At 53.2% G+C, this 26,061-nt stretch overlaps 3 protein-coding genes across 3 annotated transcripts; 1 reads left to right on the top strand and 2 right to left on the bottom strand.

The window, feature by feature from the left end:
* Positions 1–1,544: 1,544 nt before the first annotated feature.
* DAND5 (DAN domain BMP antagonist family member 5) lies at positions 1,545–4,862 on the bottom strand. Its single transcript, XM_058723535.1, has 2 exons — positions 4,545–4,862; positions 1,545–1,790 (listed from the first exon to the last, which is right to left on the bottom strand). Exons 1-2 carry the CDS (start codon positions 4,860–4,862, stop codon positions 1,545–1,547), a joined length of 564 nt encoding a protein of 187 aa, XP_058579518.1.
* An 11,490-nt stretch (positions 4,863–16,352) lies between these two features.
* On the top strand, positions 16,353–18,602 carry GADD45GIP1 (GADD45G interacting protein 1). The gene is made up of 2 exons (XM_058727844.1): positions 16,353–16,730; positions 18,237–18,602. Exons 1-2 carry the CDS (start codon positions 16,381–16,383, stop codon positions 18,553–18,555), a joined length of 669 nt encoding a protein of 222 aa, XP_058583827.1. The 5' UTR covers positions 16,353–16,380; the 3' UTR covers positions 18,556–18,602.
* Positions 18,603–19,111: 509 nt separating this feature from the next.
* On the bottom strand, positions 19,112–25,297 carry RAD23A (RAD23 homolog A, nucleotide excision repair protein). Its single transcript, XM_058727843.1, has 9 exons — positions 25,109–25,297; positions 23,568–23,729; positions 23,214–23,395; positions 23,020–23,075; positions 22,759–22,886; positions 22,434–22,512; positions 22,185–22,315; positions 19,978–20,142; positions 19,112–19,897 (listed from the first exon to the last, which is right to left on the bottom strand). The coding sequence occupies exons 1-9, from the start codon at positions 25,178–25,180 to the stop codon at positions 19,784–19,786; spliced, it is 1,089 nt and encodes a 362-aa protein (XP_058583826.1). The 5' UTR covers positions 25,181–25,297; the 3' UTR covers positions 19,112–19,783.
* Positions 25,298–26,061: the final 764 nt, after the last annotated feature.

Consider the following 26,061-nt stretch of genomic DNA (forward strand, 5'->3'; position numbering starts at 1 on the left):
GCGGCCCCCGTGCCAGCGCCTGTGGCACCTGCATCCCTCGCCCCTCCCCCGCTCCCCCAGCACTCATTACCCCCCCATTACTGGGCCTGGGGGGGCGGGGGCCGGCTGGCACTGCCCAGGAGGGGACAGGGACTCCGGGGGCCCCCTGGCACCAAGGCTCCCAGCTGGCTCCCCGGCTGGCAGGAGGTGGGCACAGCTGAAGGGGGGGAATCAGGCGCCTCGTGCCTGCCAGAGCGAGGGGTGCCCGCGGTGCCAGGGCTGAGCTGCCCGCTCGGACTCTGCCTGGGGTTTGGCACAGAAGCCTGGAGGGAGTGGGGGGAGAGTGCGCCCCCTGTGGGCCCCTGGTGACCCTGCCCCCCACCCGGGGCCCTCGAAGCAGGGCCTTGGGAGCTGGCCGCCTGGCCCGTTCCCACCCCTCTGTGCAGGCCTGTAGGGTCAGAGGTCGCAGGCTCCCACGCCCTGCTGGCCCATCTGTTTCCTCGGGTCCCCTCCTTCTGCTCCCCTCACCTGGGGCCTTCCTTCCTGAGGCAGGAAGAGGGCTGAGAGGGGCCTGGCCGCCCCCCCCCCCCGCCCCGCCCCACGCTCCGGGGGGCATTTGGAGTCAGCCCTGACAGCGCCACATGTCCCCACGTCTGTGCCAGACGAGCCCATCTGCCAGGGCCCCGGTTCCAGCCGCCCGAGCCAGGCTGCCCCTCATGCACTGCAGACCCTGTGCCCAGCTAAGGAGGGAGCACCCCTGACGCCCACACCCCAACACAGGGCCACCCATTCCCAGGGAGCCCCAGTTGGAGGAACACACACACACACACGCACACACGCACACACGCACAACTGGGTTTGGCCAACCTTTATGGTTCCTGTTCAATACCACACTGTGCGTGGGGCTGTGTGGAAACTTAAGGGAGCAGGGCAGGAGGGGCGCTGGGATCACACGGGTCCTGCCTCTGACTTGGGGGGGGCCCAAGTCTCCCCCAGCAGCTATGTCTGCCTCCCTGTCTTGGTTTCTTTGGGGGGGGTTCCCTAGGACGGGGTCATCCTTGTGTCTCCTGGTCCGTGTGGGACCATCTGTCCTCCCTGTAGCTGGGAGCGTGTCTTTCATTCTAGGAGAGGAGGTCCAGCCTAGGGGTCAACGTTGGGTGCCACACTGTCCAGGATTCGAATGCCGGACCTGCCACTTACTGCTGTGGGACCTGAGCGAGTGGCTTTGCCTCTTAGAACCTCAGTTTCCTTCTCTGTAAAATAGGGTGATACTAACCCCCATCTCATTGGGCTGCTCCGGGGATGACGTAAGTCAGCGTGTGTCAAACGCTTAGCGCAGGGCCTGGTAAACTGAGTGCTATGATTATGAGCGGCCCAGCCCCACAGCTGGGGACGTGCCTGGTGTCCCTGGGAGCAGGGCAGGGATGCTGGAGACCTGTCAGGCTGTCCCTGTGTCCCTAGTCTCTTGACCCAGCGTACATGATCCAGGTTGGCATCTTTCTGGGCGCGTCTGCCCCCGTCTCCCCAAAATGTGCACATTTGCGTGTCCCTCCATCATGCTCAGATCACGCCTTCGGGCTGCACTGACATCCTTCAACCAGCACAGTAGACGTCTTCATCCGTCGACGGGAGCCGGGGCCGCTCGCCCGACACCACAGGACCACGGGTGTCCAGCGTTTTCGAGTGGGCACACAGCTGTTGCAAAGGACGAGTGGGGTGGGGTCCAAGCCGGGGACGTAGAGGGACGAGCAGTGGCCAAAGCAGAGGTGGTTTCGGAGGTGAACTGCCGTGCAGCCGGGCTGGGAGATCACCTGGGACAGGGAGATCAGTGGAGTGTGGGGCCAGAATGGTGAGAATAATCTCCCATCCACTCCCACCCCACCTCGAGAGGCCAGGTTCAAATCCTGACTGCCATCGGCTGGCTGTGTGACTTGGGGCAAGCTACCCAGCCTCTCTGGTCCTGTTTCTTTACCTGTGAAATTATGGAAGTTCAACCAGGAAAAAGAGAAATCAACCTACCCTTTTTGTTGTTGTTGTTGTTGTTGTTGTTGTTGTTGTTAATGTTTGTTTATTTTTGAGAGACAGAGCGTGAGCGGGGGAGAGGCAGAAAGAGAGGGGAGACACAGAATCCGAAGCAGGCTCCGGGCTCTGAGCTGTCAGCACAGGAGCCGGATGTGGGGCTCGAACCTTCGAGCCTCGAGCCTCGTTTGGTGCCCCAATCTACGCTTTCAACAGAAAGGATTACAACAGGGAAGGGCCGCTCCTCCTGAGGAGGAGATGATGATGATGAAGGAGGCACCTCTCGGGATAAGGGATTGCAGAAAGGGCTAGCATTACAGGAACCTGGTGGGGATTAGACAGAAAGCCCTAGCCTCTTGCCTAGCACACAGTAAGCATTCAGTAAAAGTCCCCCCCCCATGGGGGCCCCTGGGTGGCTCAGTCAGTTAAGCATCTGCCTTCAGCTCAGGTCATGATCTCGAGGTTTGTGAGTTCGAGTCCCGCGTCGGGTGAGCTCGAGCCCTGGTTCAGGTGAGCCCCGCTTCTCTCTCTCTCTCTCTCTCTCTCTCTCTCTCTCTCTCTCTCTCTCTGCCCCTCGCTCACTTGCACTCTTTCTCTCTCAAAAAAAAACAAAAAAATTCCTCCTCTGGTCCCCTCCAAGTAAGTGGCTCTATCAACTCGCCCCAACTTCTCTGCTTAAACCCTGTGTTCCTGCCGCCCTGCGAGCCCCGTCCTCCTCAGTCATTCTGCCCCAGCCACCCCGGCCTCTTCCCTGTTCCAACACAGCACCATGCCCACCTCTGGTCCACTGGTCCATTGCCCTTGCTGTGCCCTCCACCTGAGTTCATCCCAACGCATCTTTTCTCAGAGGCGTCCCCAAGGGAAATGTCACCCCCCTGGTGGTCTTTTTCCTGGGGCTTGTAGTAACTTATGGTTGTGTCTCTTCTTTTAATGTTCCTCTCCTAGAATACAAGCTGCCCGGGGACGGGGACTTTCTCTCCCTTGTTTATGGCTGTAACCCCAGCAGGTGCATCATAGCAAAAGCTAACACTTACTGACTGAACACTAACACCATGCCGGGACCCATGCTACTCACCTTAGGTGAACTCTCTCCTCCCACAATGCTACAAGCTGGGGCCATTATTGTCCTCATTTACTGATGAGGGAACCCGAGGCTCAGACTAGTCCCTCACCTAAGTCCACACAGCTGCCAAAGGGGCTGCTGGCCCTGAGAACACCTCTGTGCCACCCCGGGGCAGTTGCCGCTCTGGGAGAGGGTACACAGCTGGATCCCAGGCCAGGGGTCCCCTCTGCTGGGCACAGCGTGCGTGGCTGTGCGGGGCGACTGGGGCACAATTCAGGGCAAGGTAACTGGCCCCAGGCCATGCAATCGCCACCGTATCACCTTCGGCGAAAGTTTGCTGAATGAATAATGAGCCAAGGGGGCTTGGGAACTGACACCCTGCGGGGCATCGTTCCAAACACCTTGCGTGCATTCACATCTGTCATTAAGTCTGTTTTGCCAAGATAGGAAACGAGGCTCAGAGAAGGGAAGCCACTTCCCCTGGGTCACACAGAAGTCATCAGTTAACTTGAAGCCAGGTACACGGAGCACCAAAGCCCGGGTTATAAACACATGGCGTGAATTCCCACAGCTCTTAAAGAGCACTGACTGAATGCCCATAACCATATCTGTCTCGTTCTGATGCCCAATAGCCCTTAGGAGGCAGGCACTATTATTCACTTAATCACTCATTCATTCAACAAACACTGAGCGCCCACCGCGTGCCTGGCTCTGTTCACAGGCCTGGCGATGGGGATACAGAAGTGAACAAGGCATAATAATAATTCGTGCTCTGCTGGAGAAGACATCCTAGTGAGGGAGACATGATAAATGCAACCACAAAATCAGTTTTACATGTTAGGCGATGAGGTGTACTACAGTGAGAAATAAAGCAGGAAAGAAGGAACAGGTGAAAGGTGTTCCATCTTTAAATTGTGTCTGACAAAAAAACCTGAAGGAGGGAAGAGAAGGAGCCACAGAATATCTGGGGGTGGGGGAGTGGAATGGCAGAGGCAAAGGGAGCAGCCAGTGCAAAGGCCCTGAGGTAGATGTAGCATTGGTGTGTCCGGAGAAAAGCAAGGTGGCTGGTGTGGCAGGAGTGAAGTAGGTGAGGAGAAGAGCAGGAGGAGGCGAGGTCGGGGAGGTGACAGGGCCTTGTGGGCCCCGGGAGGGACATGGCTTTGGTCTGACTGGAGTGGGAGCCGTGGAGGGCTCTAAGTGGAAGAAGGAGGAAATCTGACTCAGGTGTTCACAGGTGCCCTCTGGCCACCAAATGGAAAAATAGGCCTGGGGGAGAAGGCAGCCATAGAAGGGCCGGAGACCAGGATGGAAGTAACTGCACGGTTGGGTAGGAAAGGCTTAGGCCTCATCTTCTAAGGGAGGAAACAGGATAAGAGATGTTTAGGTGGAGGGTGCGAGGCCGGACCCAGATCTGTGCAGGACCACGGTCTGTGCTCTCCGCCAGTGCTGAAGCTCGGCCCTCCTCTCCCCCTGCCACCCTCACCTGGGTGAACGGCACAGCCTTGCACCTCTCCCGGGTCACTTCGTGCGGGTCCAGGGGCAGAGACATCGTGGGGGCCGCTTCCTGCCCCTGCTGCAGTGTACCCCTGCCAGTTTTCTGCAGGCCCAAGAAGGCCTTCCAGCTGCTGAGGGCAGAGGATTGTACCTGGGAGGCTGGGACCCCTCGGCCCAGAGCCCGGGTCTCATTGGTGGCAGCCCAGAGCCGAGATGGGGGCCCCTGGGGTCCAGGCCTCCCAAAGCCTGTGGGCAAGTGGGCCCCACTGAGCAGGCTCAGGAGAGCAATCAGCTGGCGGAGGGACATCTGTCCGTCTGTCAATCTGGGACTGGGCTCAGGGTCCTGGGCAGTCGACCCTGCTGTCTGGTGGGTGGAACCGAGGCCCTTCGGACCTGCTTTAAATGGCTTTCCCCCAACCTCTGCAAACCCACAGTGGGAAGGAAAATAAACTGAGGCCTGCTGGGTTCCCACCCCTCCCCCCACCAGCCTGGGGGGGGGGCGGGCTGGGTCTGTGGGTGTGTGGGCCGTGGGGACTGGGAAAGGCAAGTCTGGAAACAGGGACTCAGGGGCACGATGCCCGGAGGCTCTGAGGGGGCTCCTTTCTAGGTCTGGGGCACATCCATCCCTCCGTTTAGCAAAATCAGACAATTCCAGCCAGGCCTCTCGGGTTTCAGCCTGAGCATTGCAACTTTTTTTTTTTTAATTTTTTTAAATGTTTTTATTTGTTTTTGAGAGAGAGAGAGAGAGTGAGAGAGAGAGACAGAGCACGGGTGGGGTAGGGGCAGAGAGAGAGAGAGAGACACACGCACACAGAATCCGAAGCAGGCTCCAGGCTCCGAGCTGCCAGCACAGAGCCCAACGCGGGGCTCAGACTCGTGAACCTTTGAGATCATGACCTGAACCCAAGTCAGACGCTTCACGGACTGAGCCACCCAGGCGCCCCAGCATTGCAACTTTCTGGCTGTGCAACCTCTGTGAAGTCCCTTCACCCCTCTGGGGGCTCAGCGTCCTCTTTGGTTCCGAGGATGAATATAATATGTTATTAACTCTCCCTACCTGGTGGGGCTATTCTGAGGACTCAAAGGAGATAATTTACGCAAGCAGCTTACAATAGAGGCTGATACACAGTAGAACCATGAGTAAACTATGATTAACTTCATTATAGCTGTTTTTCCTTTAGCACCTATTAGAGGCCAGGCGTGATTCCCAGCCCTGGGGACTCCGGGGGAGGGGGGGGGGCAAGACAGAAATGGGTTCTCGCTGTGGATGTAACACTGCAGTGCAGAAAACAGGCAGGACAAGATACGATGATGTCAGGGTCTGAAGTGTTAGGTTATTTAAATAGGATGTGGCTTACAGGAGTCAGGGCGGGGACTTCTGCCCCCCAGGGTGGTCAGAGAAGGCCTCCCCGAGGAGGTGACATTTTTGCAGAGCCCCGAGGTGGTGCCGGAGGCGATGGGAACAGCCCGGTGGGGGGTGGAGGCTGGAGGGCTGGAAGCACATGAAGAGGGTGGGAGCCGTGTCCCAGGCTTTGGAGCCCCGGGGACGCCTGGGTGGGGGGCCGGGCCGGGCCCTGGCACCCCCGTAGCCCCCATTTCGCACCCAGGCGAGGAGCTGCCGGCGCAGGGGCCGTGAGAAGCCGCACGGCCGGTCCTTCCCGCGCCCCGCGGGGCTGCGAAGTGCGATGGGGCGCGCTCGCCCTCTGGCGGCGGCTCTCGGGACTGCGCGGCAGCCGCGCCCAGGGCATCCGCCTCCTGGACGCCCCACCTGGAAGGTGCGAGGGTGCTTCCCCCACACCCCGCTTCATCCGAGCTCCTGGGCGTCCCCCAGCCCGCCCCCTCGAAGTCCTCTAGACCCAGCTGATGCCCAGTGCTAACGCCCCAAACTTTGGAGCACCGTTGACCTCCTCGCTTTCTCTGACTGCACCCGCCTCCCCCCATCTGCTATGACGGCAAATCCCGTCTGCTCCAGAATCTACCTACAATCCGTCCACTTCTCACTCCTCTCTCGCCCGCCGCCCAGACACGGCCCCTGTTATTTCCCCGCTTGAACCAGTACGGCCCCTCCACCCTGGGTTGGTGCTCGAGCTCCCAGCACCTCTCCGCAAAGTCTGTTCCCCCCACAGCAGCCAGGAGGCGCCGGTGAGCACTTGGGTCCGGGCACTTTGCTCAGAACCTTCCAGGGCTCGCACCTCGCTCGGGTGACAGCCAAAGTCCTCACTGCAGCCCACAGGTGTCGCCCGTCTGCTCCTATCACCACCACCCCTTCCTCCTCTTTCCCACCCTCTCCCCCTTTCTCACTCCCTCCAGCCCCTCCAACTGCCCCCGCCCCGGCCTCCTTCGCTCTTCTCCAGACTCACCAGGCATAATCCCATAATACTACACAGTGGTACAGGGCTAAGGAACCTCTTTTTTTTTTTTTTACACGGAAGGATATCCAAGAAAATTAAGTTTACAGGTTTTTTAAAAATGTTTATTTATTTTGAGAGACAGCGTGCACAAGCTGGAGAGGCGCAGAGAGAGACACAGAGAATCCCAAGCAGGCTCCCCACTGTCAGCACGGAGCCCCACACAGGGCTCAAACTCAGGAACTGTGAGATCACGACCTGAGCCGAAATCATGAGTGGGTTGCTTAATGGAGTGAACCACCCAGGCGCCCCCAAGAAAATTGAATTTAAAGAAATATTCGGATGTCTATTACATGCTGACCTTTTGGAGGAGGAGAGTAAGAATTTACAAGCTGGGGGTGGGGGTGGCTTAGTTGGCTAAGCGACAAACTCTCGATTTCAGCTCAGGTCATGATCTCATGGTTCGTGAGATCAAGTTCTGCCTGGAGCTCCTGCTTGGGGTTCTCTCTCTCTCTCTCTCTCTCTGCCCCGCTCATGCACTCACACACTCTCTCAAAATAAATAAATGAACTTAAAAAAAATTTTTTTGAAAAGAATTTACAAGCTATGGTTTACTTGTACTTGCATTAAAATTTTTTTTAATGCATGTTAATTTTTGAAAGAGCATGAGCAGGGAGGGGAAGGGCAGAGAGAAGGAGATATAGAATCGGAAGCAGGCTCCAGGCTCTGAGCTGGCAGCACAGAGCCCAAAGCAGGGATCGAACCCACCAACTGGGAGATCATGACCTGAGCTGAGGTCCCTGCCTAACTGATTGAGCCACCCAGGTGCCCCTGCTTGTATTTGCATTTAGAGTTTACTTGTATTTCCATGTTGAAAAGAGCAGCAAGGTTTTCCTTTTAGGGAGGGGTTTCACTTTAGAGTTTAAAAACCCTTTTAAGCATACAAAACCGAAACATAAGAAAAGAAAAAAGCACAAATGAAAGCAATCTATATACCATTGTCCTGCCCTTTGTTTTTTAGGTGAACTATTTCAGGCATTCAAATAAGTATAGGTAAAAAAAAAAATATATGACACCCCTAAAACATTTTTAAAAAATTAAAAAAGGGGAAAAAAAGGGTGCCTGGGTGGCTCAGTCAGTTAAGCGTCCTACTCTTAATTTCAGCTCAGGTCATGATCTCATGGTTCATGGGCTCAAGCCCCACATTGGGCTCTGTGCTGACAATGCAGAGCCTGCTTAGGATTCTCTCCCTCTCTCTCTCTCTCTCTCTGCCTCTCTGCCCCCCACATCATGCACACTCACCTGCTCTCTCGCTCTCTCTCTCTCAAATGAACTTAAAATTTTTTTTAATGTTTATTTATTTTTGAGAGACACAAAGCATGAGCAGGGGACGGGCAGAGAGAGAGAGAGAGAGAGAGAGAGAGAGAGAGAATCTGAAGCAGGTTCCAGGCTCTGAGCTGCCAACACAGAGCCCGACATAGGACTCGAACTCACGAGCTGTGAGATCATGACCTGAGCCGAAGTCAGATGCTCAACCGACTGAGCCACCCAGGGGCCTTAATGACCTCATTTTAATTACTTCCTTAGAGATCTGACTTCTAAATATGGTCACATTCTGAGGTACTGGCAGGTGGCACTTTGACATGTGAATCTTGGGGGGACATGACTCAGTCCAACAAGGACTGATACATGTTACAATATGGATGTGCCTCAAAAACCTGCAAATGAAGAATCCAGACACAAATTGTCACAAACGGCTCCATTTATATGAAATGTCCAGAATTAGGCAAATCCAGAGAGACAGAAGGGAGTTTACTGGTTGCCAGGAACTGATGGGAGGGGGGACTGGGGAGTGACTGTTCATGGGTATGGAGTTTCCTTCTGGGGCGATGGGACTAGATAGTGGTACTGGTTGCTCGATATTGTGAATGTACTAAATGCCACTGGATTGTTCACTGCACATGACTGATTGTATGCTGTGTACATTTTAATTTAAATGTAAATTAAAATTTCAACTTAAGACCTGCCCTCAGGGGGCGCCTGGGTGGCTCAGTCGGTTGAGCCTCCGACTTCGGCTCAGGGCACGATCACGTGGTTCGTGCGTTCGAGCCCCGCATCGGGCTCTGTGCTGACAGCTCGGAGCCTGGAGCCTGTTTCGGATCCTGTGTCTCCCTCTCTCTGCTCCTCCCCCACTCATGCTCTGTCTGTCTCTCTCTGTCTCTCAAAAATAAGTAAAGCTTAAATTTTTTTGTTTTTAATTTAAGACCTACCCTCAGAAGCCTTACCCCTTCTTTCCCCCTTGCTCCTTCCCCCCCATCCCACCCTCCCTCCGTCCTGTGCCATCTGGCCGCTGCTGTGTGCAAAGCCCTGGCCAGCAGTGGGGGTGGGGAAGCTAGTTTGTCGTCAAAGTGCCTGCTCTTGGGGCGCCTGGGTGGCGCAGTCGGTTAAGCGTCCGACTTCAGCCAGGTCGCGATCTCGCGGTCCGTGAGTTCGAGCCCCGCGTCAGGCTCTGGGCTGATGGCTCGGAGCCTGGAGCCTGTTTCCGATTCTGTGTCTCCCTCTCTCTCTGCCCCTCCCCGTTCATGCTCTGTCTCTCTCTGTCCCAAAAATAAAAAAAAAAATAAAATAATAAAATAAAAAAAAATGTTGAAAAAAAAAAAAAGTGCCTGCTCTTAACTTCTAAGCTGATGTTTCCCAGAGTGGATCCGAAACCTCCTGACCTGGTAGGAAACTGCTGTCCAGAAATCCTGCACCATTGTGGGGACTTCCTTCCTCTTTCACCATTGTAGTTATTTGTGCGTCTCACCCACAAGACTGTGAGCTTGTCTTTGACTTTGAGGTCAAAGACCAGTTATACTTCATTACCTGTCTCTTCAAAGGTTCAGGAAGTAGAGAAGGTGACCACTGAGTTAAACCTGCATGACAAGAAAGAGCCCACCATATAAAGATCTTGGGATCTAGGCATAGAAACAACAGAGGTGATGCAAAGGCCCTGAGGCCAGTGCGGGTCTGGGACCATGTGGCCCCTTCTGCCACCTAATGGGTCTTTCTGCTTCTCCATGTTGCTCCACTCAATGTCTTTTCTTCTCAGCAGCCAGAGGAGAACTATAAATCATATCCATCTCTTCTCTGCTCAAAGACTCCCCATGGCTCCCCATTGCCCTTGGAATAAACCGCATTCCTCACCATGGCCTATAATGCCCGCAGGGCTGGCCCTTGCCTATCACTCTTCACTGCACCTCCTTCCCCAACCCCCTTCGTTCACTGGACCTCAACCACAGTAGCCATATGTCCCTTGGCAAATCCTGGGGAAAGACTTGGATTTCTTGGGCACTTCAGGGAAACCTCCTCTCGTGGGCACAGGGGAACACAGATAGGGAGGCTCACTGCAGGATTATTTCTGCAGTGGAGAAAAATTGGAAACAAATGTCCATCAAAAGAGCCTGCTGTAATAATTATAGTTTATTCCTACCATGAACGATATGGAGCACAGATTTTTTTTTAACTTTTTTTTTTTTTTTTAACCACTACGCTCAGTAAGAAATATACTTCCAGGCGCCTGGGTGGCTCAGTCAGTTAAGCGCCTGACTGTCGATTTTGGCTCAGGTCATGATCTCACAGTTTGTGAGCTTGAGCCCCCTGTCGGGCTATTCACTGACAGCACAAAGCCTGCTTGGGATTCTCTCTCTCTCTCTCTCTCTCTGCCTCTCCCTGACTCACGCACACTCTCTAAAAATAAGTAAACATTAAAAAAAAAAATTGGGGCGCCTGGGTGGGTCAGTCGGTTAAGCGTCAGACTTCGGCTCAGGTCATGATCTCACAGTCCGTGAGTTCAAGCCCCGTGTCGGGCTCTGTGCTGACAGCTTGGAGCCTGAAGCCTGCTTCAGATTCTGTCTCCCTCTCTCTGAGCCTCCCCCATTCATGCTCTGTCTTTCTCTGTCTTAAAAATAAAAATAAAAATAAAAAATAAAATAAAAATAAAAATAAACATTAAAAAAAAATTTTTTTTAAATAAGACACATACTTTATACTGTGAACCAGAAGCAGATTATATTTTCCAAAGAGACCTCGACGATATGCCCCATCCTCTGGGCTCTACATACAATCTTTTGTAGGTGACCTTGAAAATCCTTTGATTGCATGACAAAGTCTTTGATCCCTCCCCTTGAACCTAGACTTTGTGACTGGCTCCACCAATAGAATCAAACAGAAATGATGTCATGTGACTTCTTTTTTTTTTTTTAATTTTTTAACATTTATTTTTGAGAGAGAGAGAGAGAGCGAGAGAGCATGAGTGGGGGAGGGACAGAGAGAGAGAGACGGAGACACAGAATCCGAAGCAGGCTCCGGGCTCCGAGCCGTCGGCCCAGAGCCTGACGCGGGGCTCGAACTCACGAACCGCGAGATCATGACCTGAGCCAAAGTTGGATGCCTAACTGACTGAGCCACCCAGGCGCCCCAAGTCATGTGATTTCTGAAACTCATAAAAATGCCACGTGCTTCGGCCTGGTTCACTTGGGACCCAGCTACCATGTTGTGAAGCAGCCCAAATTGGCTCACACGGAGAAACCGCTCTGCAGACGATACTCCACCCAACAGCCCAGCTGAGACTTCAGCTGGCGTCAATGATGAGACATGAAGGAAGGAAGATGCCTGCCGAAGATTCTGGAGGCTAGGCGTCAGGTCATTCAACTTCAAATTCTCCCCAGCGAGGGCCGCAGAAAGCATGGAACAGAGACAAGCCCTCCCCACTGGGCTCCGCCCAAATTCCTGATCAATAACACTCTTTGAGCATAATCAAAACGGTGGTTTGGGGCCAGGTTTCTCAGCAGCGATCCCGACTGGAACATTAGTATATCCACATACGTATATGTGGCAGAAAGTTTTCTTTTACCAGAGGATACTTACCCTTACTACATGTGATACAATCTGGTATTTTTATTCTACTCTTTTTTTTTTTTCCTATTAAAAATAACCACTCTACATTCATGTTCATGGAACATTATTCACAGCAGTCATAAGGTGGAAGCACCCCAAGGGTACGTCGATGGGCGAATGAACAGACCAAACGTGGTAAACACATACACCGGGATATTATTCAGTCTTAAAAAGGAAGGAAATTCTAACACATGCTACAATGGGGATGTTATTGAGGACATCAGGCTCTGTAAAATAAACCAGCCACAAAAGGACAAATATTACATGTTCCTACTTCTATGAAATCCCTGGAGTTGTCAGATTCATAAGAGACAGAAATAGAATGGTGGCTGGGGCGCCTGGGTGGCTCAGTCGGTTGAGCGGGGTTGAGCGGCTGACTTTGGCTCAGGTCACGATCTCGCGGTCCGTGAGTTCGAGCCCCGCGTCAGGCTCTGGGCTGATGGCTCAGAGCCTGGAGCCTGCTTCCGATTCTGTGTCTCCCTCTCTCTCTGCCCCTACCCCGTTCATGCTCTGTCTCTCTCTGTCTCAAAAATAAATAAAACGTTAAAAAAAAAATTAAAAAAAAAAAAAAAAGAAATAGAATGGTGGGTGCCGGGCTGGGGGAGGGAGGAATGAGGAGTTAGTATTTAACAGGGACAGTTTCTGTTTTGCAAGATGACCGATTCCAGGGATGGATGGCGATAAGGGTTGCACAACCACGTGAATATGCTTGAAGACACTGAATAGTACACTTTGTTACTTTTTTAAAGTAATCTCTGCACCCAACACGGAGCTCGAACTCACAACCCGGAGGTGAAAAGTTGCATGCTCCACCAACTGAGCTAGCCAGGCCCCCCTAAATAGGACACTTTTTCTCAACGTTTTTTTTTTTTATTATTTATTTTTGGGACAGAGAGAGACAGCGCATGAACGGGGGAGGGGCAGAGAGAGGGAGACACAGAATCGGAAACAGGCTCCAGGCTCCGAGCCATCAGCCCAGAGCCTGACGCGGGGCTCGAACTCACGGACCGCGAGATCGTGACCTGGCTGAAGTCGGACGCTTAACCGACTGCGCCACCCAGGCGCCCGATAGGACACTTTTTGATGGGGCGCCTGGGTGGCTCAGTCGGTGAAGCATCTGACTTTGGCTCAGGTCATGATCTCACGGTTCGTGGGTTCCAACCCTGAGTTGAATTCTGTGCTGACAGCTCAGAGCCTGGAGCTTCCTTCAGATTCTGCATCTCTGTCTCTCTCCCCCCCTCTCCCCCCCACCCCCCGCCCCGTGCTCTGTCTCTCTCTCTCAAAAAAAAACCCGAATAAACATTTTTTAAAAATTAAAAAAATAAAGTGATGATGATGGGGTGCGTGGGTGGCTCAGTCGGTTGGGTCCCTGACTTTGGCTCAGGTCACGATCTCATGGTTCGTGAGATCAAGCCCTACCTCGGGCTCTTGGCCGACCGCACAGAGCTGTCAGCAATCCCGGTTGCTTGGGATCCTCTCTCTCCTGCTCTCTCTGCCCCTCCCTTGTGCACGTTCTGTAAATAAATAAATAAAAATTTAAATAAGTAAATAAAAGATCTGAAGCAATCCAGTCAAATGTTAATATCTGTTAAGTCTGGGTGATGACGCATGTGACTGTACTCATCTGTCCCTGTGAAATAATTCGTTAACACTATAAGTGACAATGCATAAAGCGAGGCTCTAGGATACATCAGAAACTGACACAAGTTGGGGAAGCAGCTCAGTCAGGGGAGTGGAGGATGGGAGACAGGTGGGCGTAAGACTGCTCACTGCAACCCTTTTTGTTGCTTGCATTTTTGTTTTTTTTCACTTGCAAAATATAATAAATCTACAGGAAAGTATGCAAGCCACACATACACAGCTTAAAAAATACTTATAACTCAGGCGTCACTGTAGCCAAGAAAGAACCCTGAATACAGTCTATCTGGAGAAAAGCAAACAGAACAGGACTGCCCAGCCCAATGACCTGTCACGAAGTACCCCCCTCCCCTTCCCACCCTGCCACGTGACCCACCAGATGCCTACTCGTCCCCGCCAGAGGTATCCCACCTGGACTTCCAGAATGATCGCTGCTGCCTTGCTTTCATCGGTCACCCCTCAAGGTGCGCATCCCTAATGACACCACTGGCTCTCCACTTTCTTTCTTTCTTTTTTTTTTTTTTTAATTTTTTTAACGTTTATTTATTTTTGAGACAGAGGGAGACTGAGCATGAACGGGGGAGGGTCAGAGAGAGGGAGACACAGAATCTGAAACAGGCTCCAGGCTCCGAGCTGTCAGCACAGAGCCCCCGACGCGGGGCTTGAACTCTCGGACCGCGGGGCTTGAACTCTCGGACCGAGTGATCATGACCTGAGCCGAAGTCGGCCGCTTAACCGACTGAGCCACCCAGGCGCCCCTCTCCACTTTCCACAAAAAAGGATGACTTGTGAAAACTTCGCACAACGAAAAACACCCCCTTGTGAAAAGGAATCACGTGGGTCCTGCTTGTTACAAATGATGTCCCTGGGAATCACTCGCGTTGCTGTGGGCGGCTGTAATCTCTGCGCTTGCATTCCTGTGTAGTATTCTGTTGGTTGAAACATCAAAACCTAGGTCTCCGTTCTGCTGTGAATGGACTCAGGCACCCGCTGTTTCCGGTTTGGGATTGATACATACACGGCGCTGTTACGAGCTAGGGTTCTTCTCCAGGCTTCCTAGTTCACTGCGCAAACTGCGATTCATGTGTGTGATAAAATACATGTAACATAAAATATACCATTTTAATCATTTTCAAGCGTCGTGTGCAGTGCTATTAAGCACATTGACATTGTTGTGCAACCACTGCCACTCTCCAGCTCCAGAATTTTTTCGTCTTCTCAAACAGAAACTCCGTCCCCCTTAAACAGTAACTAACGCCCATTCTTTGTCCTGCCAACCACCATCTACTTTCCGTCTCTACGGATTTGGTTCCCCCAAAGGACCTCATATAAGTGGAATCACACAATATATGTTCTTTTGTGACTGGCTTATTTCACTCAGTATAATGTCTTCCAGATTTACCCATGTTCTTCATCCCATTTCCTTCCTTTTGAAGACTGAAATCCTGTTTTTAAAAAGTAGTGTTGGGCCACTACTGGTGGTTCAGTCGGTGGAGCATCCGACTTCGGCTCAGGTCATGCTGTTGCACTTAACGAGTTCAAGCCCCGCGTCAGGCTCTGTGCTGACAGCTCGGAGCCTGGAGCCTGCTTTGGATTCTGTGTCTCCTGCTTTTTCTGCCCCTCCCCTGCTTGTGCTCTGTCTCTCTCTCTCAAAACTCAAAAACATTAAAAAAAATTTTGTGTAAGTAGTATTTAATTTCTGCACCTTGATCAACCAATTTAAACATTTTTTAAACATGAAAAATTAAATTAAAAGGCATAAAGTAACAAAATATTTACAATAAAATTTAAGATCGAATTTCTACATAAATGTCTTAAATAATCATAGAAATTTAAATAAGTGTTTTAAATAGAAATTTAAACATTTTAAACAATTGTCTAGGTAAGGTTTTACATAATTCTTTAAAATAAAAACCTTGAGGGCACCTGGGTGGCTCAGTCAGTTAAGCATCGGACTTCGGCTCAGGTCACAACCTCACAGTTATCGCGTTTGAGCCCTGCACTGAGCTCTGTGCTGACAGCTCAAGGCCTGGAGCCTGCTTTGGATTCTGTGTTTCCCCCTCTCTCTGCCCCTCCCCTGTTCACCTTCCCCGCTCACACACACACACACACACACACACACACACACACACTCTCTCTCTCTCTCTCTCTCTCTCTCTCAAAAATAAATAATCATTAAAAAATAAATAAAAATCCTGAAATAGTCAAAATCAAATTTAAAGCATAAAAGGAAGCATAACAAATATTTAATGTTATGAACAATAAGTATTTAAGATGAAATTTAAACATTTTAACGAATACCTTAAATAGATTCTAAATATTTAAAATATAAAGTAATACGTAGTTTAAACTTCACATGGAAGTCATATTTAAGTTTTTAAACATTTCATATTTACATTGTAAAATGAAAAATCAAATGCTACTTTAAGAATATAAAATGTGGGGCGCCTGGGTGGCGCAGTCGGTTAAGCGTCCGACTTCAGCCAGGTCACGATCTCGCGGTCCGTGAGTTCGAGCCCCGCGTCAGGCTCTGGGCTGATGGCTCGGAGCCTGGAGCCTGTTTCTGATTCTGTGTCTCCCTCTCTCTCTGCCCCTCCCCCGTTCATGCTCTGTCTCTCTCTGTCCCAAAAATAAAAAAAAAAAAAAAAAAAAAAAAAACGTTGGAAAAAGAATATAAAATGAAAATATAAATATAATGCGATTTTAATAAATAACTGGTAAAAAAAAAAAATCTAAACTATACTTGAAGACGGATAAAAAACTTTTTACCCCCTCCTCTCCCCAGCCGGGAGCTGGGGCCACGGGGACTCCCCCTCGCCCCGCCCAGCCCGTCTCCGGACCTCGCGCGCAGGCAGTGTTGTGGCCAGCCCGGCCGGCCCGCGAGGACCCCGCACAGCCAAGATGGCGGCGTCCGTGCGGCGGGCGCGCAGCCTGCTAGGGCTGGCGACGTCCCTGGGCCGGGGCTCCCGGGACTACCGGGCGCCGCCGCCCCCACGCCGCTCGCCAGGGCCCTGGTGGCCGGACCCGGACGACCCACTGACCCCACGCTGGCAGCTAGGGCCGCGCTACGCGGCCAAGCAGTTCGCGCGGCACGGCGCCGCCTCCGGGGTGGCCGCCGGTTCGCTGTGGCCCTCGCGGGAGCAGCTCCGCGAGCTGGAGGCCGAGGAGCGCGAATGGTGCCCGAGTCTGGCGGCCATGCAGGAGTCGCTGCGGGTGCAGCGGCTGGCGGAGGAGCAGAAGCGTCAGGCCAGGTGTGTGCGGTGGGGTGGGCGCGGGGCTGCGGGCTGTGCCCTCTGCGGCCGGGCGGATGAACTGTTGTGCACGGTGCTTAATTCTATCCAGCGTCCATCGCAGGGGGGTTTGCGTGCTGTATGTAGATTTACCTGTATGCTCACCTAGCTACAAGACAGATTTTTGAGTAACAATTCGTTTAGCCACTCGTCAAATCTTTACTGAGGGCCTCCTGTGTAAGGCCTTGTCCCAGGTGCCGGGCACAGAGCAGAGAACAAAACAAGATAATTTCAGGTGGGGGCAGAGAACCATGAGGAAGAGAGATAAAATTGAGTTAAAAGTGTGCCTTGGAGAGCGACTTTGGTTTGCAAGACCTCGAACCTCGGTCTCTGAGGACTTGATACTTAGAGACTTGAATGGCCAGACATAGCCATGGGGAGATCGTCGGGAGAGTGTTACTGGTACTGGGAACAGCTGGTGCAAAGGCCCTGAGGTAGGAATATGCTTTAAGAACTGCCAGGAGGTCAGTGTGACTGGGGAAGACTGGGAGGTGATGGGGCCTGCAGTCAAGGGCAGAGGTCAGACTTGGAGACAACTCTGAAGAAGTCTTGAAGGATGCAAGACCAGGGGCATCAGGACGGTACCACTTCCCAGAGGGAGTGGGCAGGCAAGTTGGAGGAGCAGGCCAGGCACGTTCCTGGTTTTCATTGTTCATGTCCTCACAATAGCTCTAAGAGGAAGAGGGGATCACCTTCATTTTAGAGATGAGAAACCGAAGCTTGGAAATTTGGAATCACTTGTCCAGTCACCCACGCATTGAACAGTGGATTCAGAATGTGAATCCCAGGCTCTACCCCATCCCAGCGGGATAACCCTGCCATCAGGCTTCAGATCTTTCACCTTCACGTTTCTAATCTTTAAAATGGGGCTGTGCCGCTTAACCAGCTGAGCCACCAGGCGCCCGTGTCATTATTTTTCATCTCTGATAATATTCTTGATATTGAAATCTACTTAATCTGGTATTCATATAGCCACCTTGGGTTTCCTAAAAAACAAACAAACGAAATAAAATGGGGCCGTGCCTCACAACTACTCATAGGACCGGAGGGAAAGGTCCAATCCATTTCTTGCCTTTACAACTGGGCCTGGCATACAGCAGGTGCTCAAGTGATGTCTGTAGGATGAAAGCGCTGTGGGAATGGCCATACGGTGTGTGGCTCTGGGACGGCTCAGTAGACAGCTCAGTGAAATGCTGAGTTGACTCTGGGTCTCCTCCTGGGGGTTCTGGGGATCTGGCTCTCCTGTGCTCAAGATCACACACAAGTCAGTTCCTCTCTCCTGCCCGTTACTTCAGTTGTCAAGGATTTTTCCCGACAGTTTTAACGACCACGGGGTCTTCCCAGTTTTTCGTCTCCGCGGGGAAGTCAATGTGGGCAGACTAGGGGGTGGGCTGTGGGTAGACGGGTGCTCCTTTTCTGGCTGGGCGTCGCTGTTCTCACCGCCCCGCCCTCCACCCTCCGCCGCAGGGAGCAGCTCATTGCCGAGTGCATGGCCAAGATGCCACAGATGATTGAGAGCTGGCGGCGGCAGCAGCAGGAGCGCAGGGAGAAGGAGCGGGCGGACAAGGAGCGGCGGGCCCAGCTGCAGGCTGAGGCTCAGGAGCGCCTGGGCTACCACGTGGACCCGAGGAGCGCCCGCTTCCAGGAGCTGCTGCAGGACCTGGAGAAGCAGCAGCGCAAACGCCTCAAGGAGGAGAAACAGAGACAGAAGAAGGAGGCACGAGCTGCTGCGCTGGCCGCTGCCACAGCCGGAGACCCAGCAACCTCCGTGGCACCCGGTTCCTGACTGGTCTTCTCCCAATAAAACCTGCCGCCTGATGGCCCCACTCCTGATTTTGTCCTCCTCTCTCATCAGGCCCCCTCCTGGGCCCCCTGGTTCCTTCCCAACACCTGGGGCCAGGGAATCCCCCACCGTTCCTGGCTCTGCTCACTCGGGGACTCTGGGCCCTGCTAGCTCAGGCTTCAGGGGGAGAAAGAGAGACGCAGTGGGGAAATGATGGAGGAGCAGATGGCAGAGGAGAAGAAGGCTTCTGTTTACCAACATTAATCTCCAGTAATTAGCCAATTACTAAGGGGGGAAGTGTAGCCCAAACAGACTGTGGTGCTGATGGGGGGGGGGGGGGGCGGGGAGAAGCAGCCCTTCCAAGGCTAAATTGGGGCGGGGGCCCACTGCCTGGGAACGAGCTGGCCTGAAAGGAGGGTGTGGAGACGGGGAGCCCCAGTCTGCAGAGGCTGACAGACCACTGCCCTTTCTTGGCACCGCTGGATCACCTGTGCCCAACCGGCCCCCAGACCCAGAGGAGCCAGAGTAGGAAGCCCCAGTAGGCACACACCACAGGACGAGCGTTTAAAACTTTATTCGCTTCAAAACCTTTATCAGAGACACGTTCTGTCCTGGGGTGGGGGTGGCCTCGACCTCCGAAGCAGCTCTGATGTTACCCCCTCCCCAGGCAGGACAAGCCAGGCCTCCTCCTCCCCAGCAAAGAGATGCAGGCCAGAGGCCAAGGCCAGACTAGGGAAGGGATCCTTAGGCCTCCCGAGGTGCTCACCCGAGATGGAAAGGTTGGGCCACTCCAATGGAGGATCAAAGTTTGGGGCTCCAGCTTCCCCTCACCCTGGAAGAAGGCGGGCGGGGGGGGGGGGGAGGTCTCAGGGGCTCTTTGGGGGAGGGGGAAGCAGGCAGCCGCCTCTCCATCTGGCCGCAGGGAGCTGGGACAGAGGCCAAGAGGGGCCCATCTGTCGCCTCCAGTCCTGCCAGTTTCTTGGAGCAGGCAGGGCTGGGGCGGGGGATCAGGGACAGCTGTCTGGCCTGGGTCTTCTCAGGCCAAGATGGGAATAGGAGCCACTTTGGGAGGGTGGGAAGTTGGTTTTGTTTTTTGTTTTTTTTTTTAAGGTTTTTGATTTTTTTTCCACTTCTTAAATAAACATGAATATATATATATTTTTTTCTTTTATAAAACTTTTTGGAGCTGGGGGGGTGGGGAGGTGGGGGGGGGGGGCCTGGCCTCCCTGCATCACTCGTCCTCAAAGTTCTGACTCAGGAGGAAGTTGGCTGCCAAGTTCTCGTTCTTTTCACAAGCGAAGTAGGCCTGGATCACCAGGCTCTCTGGGAAGCCCAGGGCCTTCAACTGTGGGAAGATGGGCAGGTATGAGCAGGGGGTGAGGGCCCGGCCCACCAGGGAAGTCACCCCTCAGCCAGGCCTCTTACCCTCTCTATAGCTTCCTTCTCCTGTGGCGTCACCTGGATGTAGTTCATCTGCGGAGCCTCCTCACCTATGGCGCCCACCTCACCCTCCACGTCCGAGATGTCTGCCAGCTCCCCAGGGGGCTCGTTCAGCATCTGGATGAACTGCTCCTGGTGCCGACTGATTTGCTGTGTGAGACGGAGAAAACGAGACTGTGACTCCTAGCCCTTGATGCCTTCCTCCCCAGGTCCTTAGCCCTTTTTCATTCATTCAGCAAATATTTAAAGGGTGGCTGTTCTGGCCAAACAGCAACATAATGGTGGATATAGGCCCCATCCTGGTGGAGCTGATGTTCCAGGGTAGGAAGATAGACCGTGAACAAGCAAACGAGTGGATAACGATTTACAATGTAAATAGTGGCCCCAGCATTCAGTAGGGTAAACGCTGGGCTAGAAAAAAAACACTGCCTGCCAGGAAAGGGAGGTCTGTGATCTGTAGGAGGGGAAGGGAAATTTCCTCCAGATAGAACAATTAAGTGCAAACGCCTGGAGGTAGAAATGTACTTGGCAAATCCCAGAAACAGAAGACCCGTGTGGCATGAACAGAGTAAAAGAACAAAAAGGGGACAAAACAAAAGATGAGATCAGAGAGGAAGATGCAGGGACCAGACCTGTGTTCTTCTGCTTTCTAGTATGAGGGAACACCACAGTGATGGTTAAACAGCGAAAGATGTGATCCATATACTTTTTAAAAACATTAACTCACCCAGGTGTTCTACAACTCTATTTACGTGTGACTTTATTTATTTATTTAATTTATTTCTGGGAGACACAGAACGTGAGTGGGGGAGGGGCAGAAAGAGAGGCAGACAATCTGAAGCAGGCTCCAGGCTGTGAGCTGTCAGCAGAGCGTGAGGTGGGGCTCGAACCCACAAACCGTGACATCATGACCTGAGCTGAAGGCAGACGCTTAACCAGCTGAGCCACCCAGGCGCCCCTATGTGTGACAGTTTGTAATTTCAAGGCAAAGAGTGCTCTTTTAGGAATCTGGCTCCTGGTGCAGCATGGACCATGGGGCGGTGCAGAAGCCAAGGCCTGGGTGGTGGCTGCCAGGAAACCAGGTGGGAGATGAGGTGGCAGCCACAGAGGTTGGGAGAAGGGCTGGGCTGAGTGAGATGTTCTGGCAAGACAGGTGATGGGTGACCCCAGCAAGCCCCCAGGGCCTGAGGCTCAAGCAACCCCAGGCTGGTCCTTGCAGGGAAGGGGAGGCATAAGAAGAGGGTCTGCTCTGAAGTCTTAGACCTCTAGAAAGCACTTTCAGGGGTGCCTGGATTGCTCTCAGTCAGTTAAGCATCTGACTTCCACTCAGGTCATGATCTCGTGGTTTGTGAGTTCGAGCGCCATGCTGGGCTCTGTGCGGACAGCTCAGAGCCTGGAGCCTGCTTCCGATTCTGTGTCTTCCTCTCTCTCCCCCCCTCACCCCTCCCCCCCCGCCCCCAAATAAACACTAAAGAAAATTTTAGAAGGATCCTAACATTTGGAGGTCCAGATTGGTCACGTCGATTTGGGGGACATCACTGCCCAAAACGATACGCAGGAAAGACTAAATAAAGACAACAGAGGTGTGCAGCCTGTGCCCTACAACATCTGGGGAAAGTAAAAAGGAGGAGCCAGGACAAGAGACCGAGTGAGAAGTGGAGAAGCAGCAGACGACAGGTCTTAAACCAAGAGAGGGAGACCTTCACAGAGGATCCAGAAAACCCTGTCACACCCAGGGGCCACTGCCTGTGTGCACAGGAACCTTCGACGGCCGGATGGAGCCTCGTTGAGCACAGTGGTCCCAGAGCCAACTGGGACACAGGTTCTGGGCAGTGCCACGCAACCCGGTGGGCGCTTATGATGCACCAACTGTATGGAAGCCAGACACAAAGGACCCAGAGGCTGGAAGCAGACACACACCACACCAGCTGCCAGACTACTCCAAACTTCTGGCATCTGCCTCCATTAGAGAGGAGGACAACAGCACTTACACCTCACAGGATGTTTGGGAAAATTACATGAAACCAAGCAGAGCATCACACTGCCTGGAGCATCAGGGGGCATCAGACCTGCTTTCCAAACGGAGACTCCCACATACCAGGCCAGGCCAGGCTAGCTTTCTGGGGCCGTGACACCCGCACGGGGAGTGGAGGTGGTGCCTGCCCTGGCTCCCTCCACCCCCAGGGCCGCACCTGCAAAAGCTGAGGATTCTCCTGGCCCAGCTGCTGGAGCAGGGCGGGCAGTAGTGCTGGGTTCTGCTGAATCACCTGCCGCATGTTCTGGAACTGGGGCTGGTCCCGCAGGAACTCCAGGGGGTTCTCTCCTGCCGGCAGGAGGAAGGTGTGGAGTCAGACGCCATGCTGGACTCCCAGAAGCTCGGGAGCGGGGGGAGTCAGATGCCTTGACAGACACCCCACATGCACATCTCCCAACCCGCTCACCTCCTTCCGTGGCTGGCTGCTCCGACACCTGGCTCTCCTGGACAGAACCATGTTCTGGCTCGGGGCTCCCAGGAATTCCCTGTCAGGGGTCCTATTTAGTTCTAATGCGCAGATTGCCCGCTGCCCCCCTCCTGCACGCACGGCCCTGCCCTCCCCAGGCCCACCCCACCCGCTCATGTCCAAGCTCCTGCAGGAAGCCTTTCCTGGCTGGAACCACAACCCCAAAGCTTCTGGGGGCAGGTTTTGCCTCTCTCACCACCCGTTAAGGTATTTAAGCCCGAGTACTCCCTTGAGGCCTCCCCAGGAGGCAGCAGCCCCACCTCACCGTGAGTAGATACTCCACGGCTCGGTGGGGGTTGTTGTAGCTGGCTCTCAGGGCGGCCACGACCCGCTCCCGCTCATAGCCCATGGACATGATCTCTGTCAGCATCGTCTCATACTCAGAGCCAGTCACTGTGGAAGGAGCAGCAAGGTCTGGGTCACCAAGGAAAGGAAAGGGCAGCTCCCAGGCCCTCCCACACCCACACAAGGCCCAGCTGCTGGCTGGGGCACCCAACTGCTTCTGCCCTGGGGACCACCCACCCACCTAGCGTGGATGCCGCGTCTTCCTCTCGCCCGCTGCTACCTGAAGAGGGAACAGAGCTGCAAATTCAAGAGAGAGAAATCGGACCCTGACTTCCGGTGCTTGCCCTCCCCCAGATATGTGGGAACATGTATGAGGGCGTTGGAATGTACTGGGAGGACAGGGCCCAAGTTGGGGCTGCTGCTCCCTTGCCTTACCCTGACACAGACTCCGGGGATGTCGTGGGGACTGATTCCTCTGACGGGCTCTTGTCCTCTCTGGCAGTAGGTGAGGGCTGGGACATGCCTGAGGCAGGGGCCGGAGGGAAGGATGTGGAGGACTCCGGGGCAGCAGTGGGTGAGGCCTCTGGGGGTACTGAAGTGCCTGGGCTAGTTTTGGCCTGTGACACCCAGAAAAAGGAGCAGGCATCAATATCCCTATCTAGCCCCAACATCCCATCCTGTCTCTGCCCCGCCCTATTCACAGCTAATCTCTCTGGGGCACACAGGCTCTTTACCAACTCCCCAGCTAATTCACCCACCCCCCACCCCCAACCAGCACACTTCACCCACCTTGGTCACCATGACGACTACGAAGTTCTTCTCGTCGATGCGATAGTCCCTGATGGGGACGTCATCACTCAGGATTTTGCCAGCATAGATGAGCTTCTGTCCGGCCACGGGGAAAGCATCACGACCCTTCTCAGCTTCTATCTTCTCCTTTAGAACCTTCACCTGGAAGGAAGGGCACACTCATTGCAAACCTCAAGATTCTTTCTTCTGGGGGCAGAGGGAAGCGGAGGGAAAGACACCACAAGCTTCGATGGCACAGAGGCTAAGCTTCGTAGTCAAGAACACCAGATTCAAATTTGTTTGCTCATCCCACCATGCAACGGAGCATTTCCTCAACACTTATGACATGCCGGGCGCTGTTCTAGGTACTGAGCGCACAGCAAGGAACAAAACTCATCCGAAGTCCCTGCTTTCGTGGAGATAACACTAATGTGAGAAGAGGGAAACAAAACAAACGTAACTTCAAAAGATGTAAAGTATGCTAAACATAGAAGGAAAAGAAATAAGATTCTTCATTGCACGCTGATGACAGCGCTCAGTTTTTCCAAAAACGCCTTACGTACATACTATGTATACACATCACTTATAAAACCTCATTGCTGCATAAAACAGGTATCGTTAACCTTATTCTACACTTGAGGAAACACAGACACAGAAAAAAAATTAAGTAGCTTGCCCAAACTCAAACCATTGGGCGAGTCAAAAAATGAGTGCTCCTTCCTCTTCTACAAAAAGTGTACTTCGATGTCTCCTTCATGAGCTAGTTGTGCAAAAAGTACCAAACAGAGTTTAGACACTCAATATATTTCTTAGGTCCTAAGTCTCTTTTCAACTAAAAACGCAGCATAATGTTTACACCACGGGCTCTCACCTGAGGCAAAACCAAATTTCAATCTCTATTCTGCTATTACTTGCTTTTCTAATGGTGACAAAGTTCTCTCATTCCTACATTTCCACATCTGTAAAACGTGGTGGATAAGTCAAGAGTGCTCAAATGACAAGCCTGTTTTGCAGATTTAGTTAGATTAACACTAAAACGCTCAGCGGCTGGTAAAGAACAAACCACCAACCAACAAACATGGATCACTGAAAGTCAAATGGTTTATCATTTTCATTGTCACTGCCGTCACTACTTGGAATCTCCTGGTCACTACTCCCAAATTCGGCCACCAACGTCCCAAGGAGACGCCTGCAAAGCTACGAACTCGGAGCTCCCGTCCGGAAGAGCGTGGCCAGTCCGGGAATCGGAGTCAGCGGCTCCAGCGACCCGCGAGGGCACTGACATTGGAGACGGGGCCTGATGGGTGCCCCGGGGGGTGGGGCCTCGTCCAGAGACCGGCCCACAAACGCCATCAGCACGAGTCGCTGGGGGCTGGGCCGAGAACCAGAGGGAGGCTCGGGAGCCAGGCGAGTAGGGAGGGGTGGGCAGGGCTCTGCCCGCGCCGTCCACCCCGCCCCTCCAGTCGGGAGCCCGTCCTCCCCGCCCCCACCCACCCCCGGCCCCCATCGTTCCCGCCCCCAGGCTCCGGTCCAGCTCCCACCGTCTCGTCAGGCTCCATGCGGATTTTGAAGGTCTGCTGCTGCAGCGTTTTGAGTGTGATGGTGACGGCCATGGCAGGGCCCGAGCGACGCGGCGGCCCCGGGATCCTCACACAACATGCAACTCACGCCGCCGCCATCTTAGCGCCCAGCCGCGCCGCGAGCCGACCGCTTCCGGGGCAGGCGGTGCGCGCGCCGACCACCAGTGCACGTGACCTGCGCGCGCCCCCTTAGCCTTGGTAGGCATGCGCAAGAGAGAGAGCCCTTTGGCCAGGCATGCGCAGACTGCAGTCTGCGCCCGGGGTCGGGGCGAGCCGCTTCTCAGTCAGCGCGCATAACGTCACGTGGTTTCCTGCGAGTGACGCCATGCCCGTTAGCGGTGACGTCATACAGCCACAAAATGGCTCCGACGACCCCACTTTCGTGCCCCTATGAGTTTGTTGATTACATTGAACAGTTTTTCATGTACTTATGGATATTTATATCTCTTCCATAAAAACTTCATTTTTGTCTTCCAAATGAGTTTTATTCTGGTCTGGCCACCCTCACAGGAACCCCTACTCAGGGCTGGAAAAAATACTCCAAAGGTCACCAACAATTAAATAAAAATTCGAGAAACCACATTTGGCTGCGGAAACAGGAACGACTGGGATTTTGTGACCTCATTCGTTACTGAGGGAGAGTTGGATTTTGGGAATGAACCTACAGTACTACTAGTTCCTGGGTGCCCCATCTCTCTCTTGCTCCTTCCCTGACCACTTTGTTCACCCCAGTATCCCCAGTCTGACCCAATTATTTAAGTAAACTTTCACTTTTCAAGGCCTCCCTACACTGAATACAGAATCTCTCCACCAACTTTTCCTGGATACATCAATTCTAGAGGCCTCCCAGAGGGGTGGGGCTGGACCACAGAACACAGTAGGGTAAGCATGGGGAACCATCCAATGAATATGGA

The sequence above is a fragment of the Neofelis nebulosa genome, chromosome 4 (genome assembly GCF_028018385.1).
Source record: "Neofelis nebulosa isolate mNeoNeb1 chromosome 4, mNeoNeb1.pri, whole genome shotgun sequence".
Lineage (NCBI taxonomy): Eukaryota > Metazoa > Chordata > Mammalia > Carnivora > Felidae > Neofelis > Neofelis nebulosa.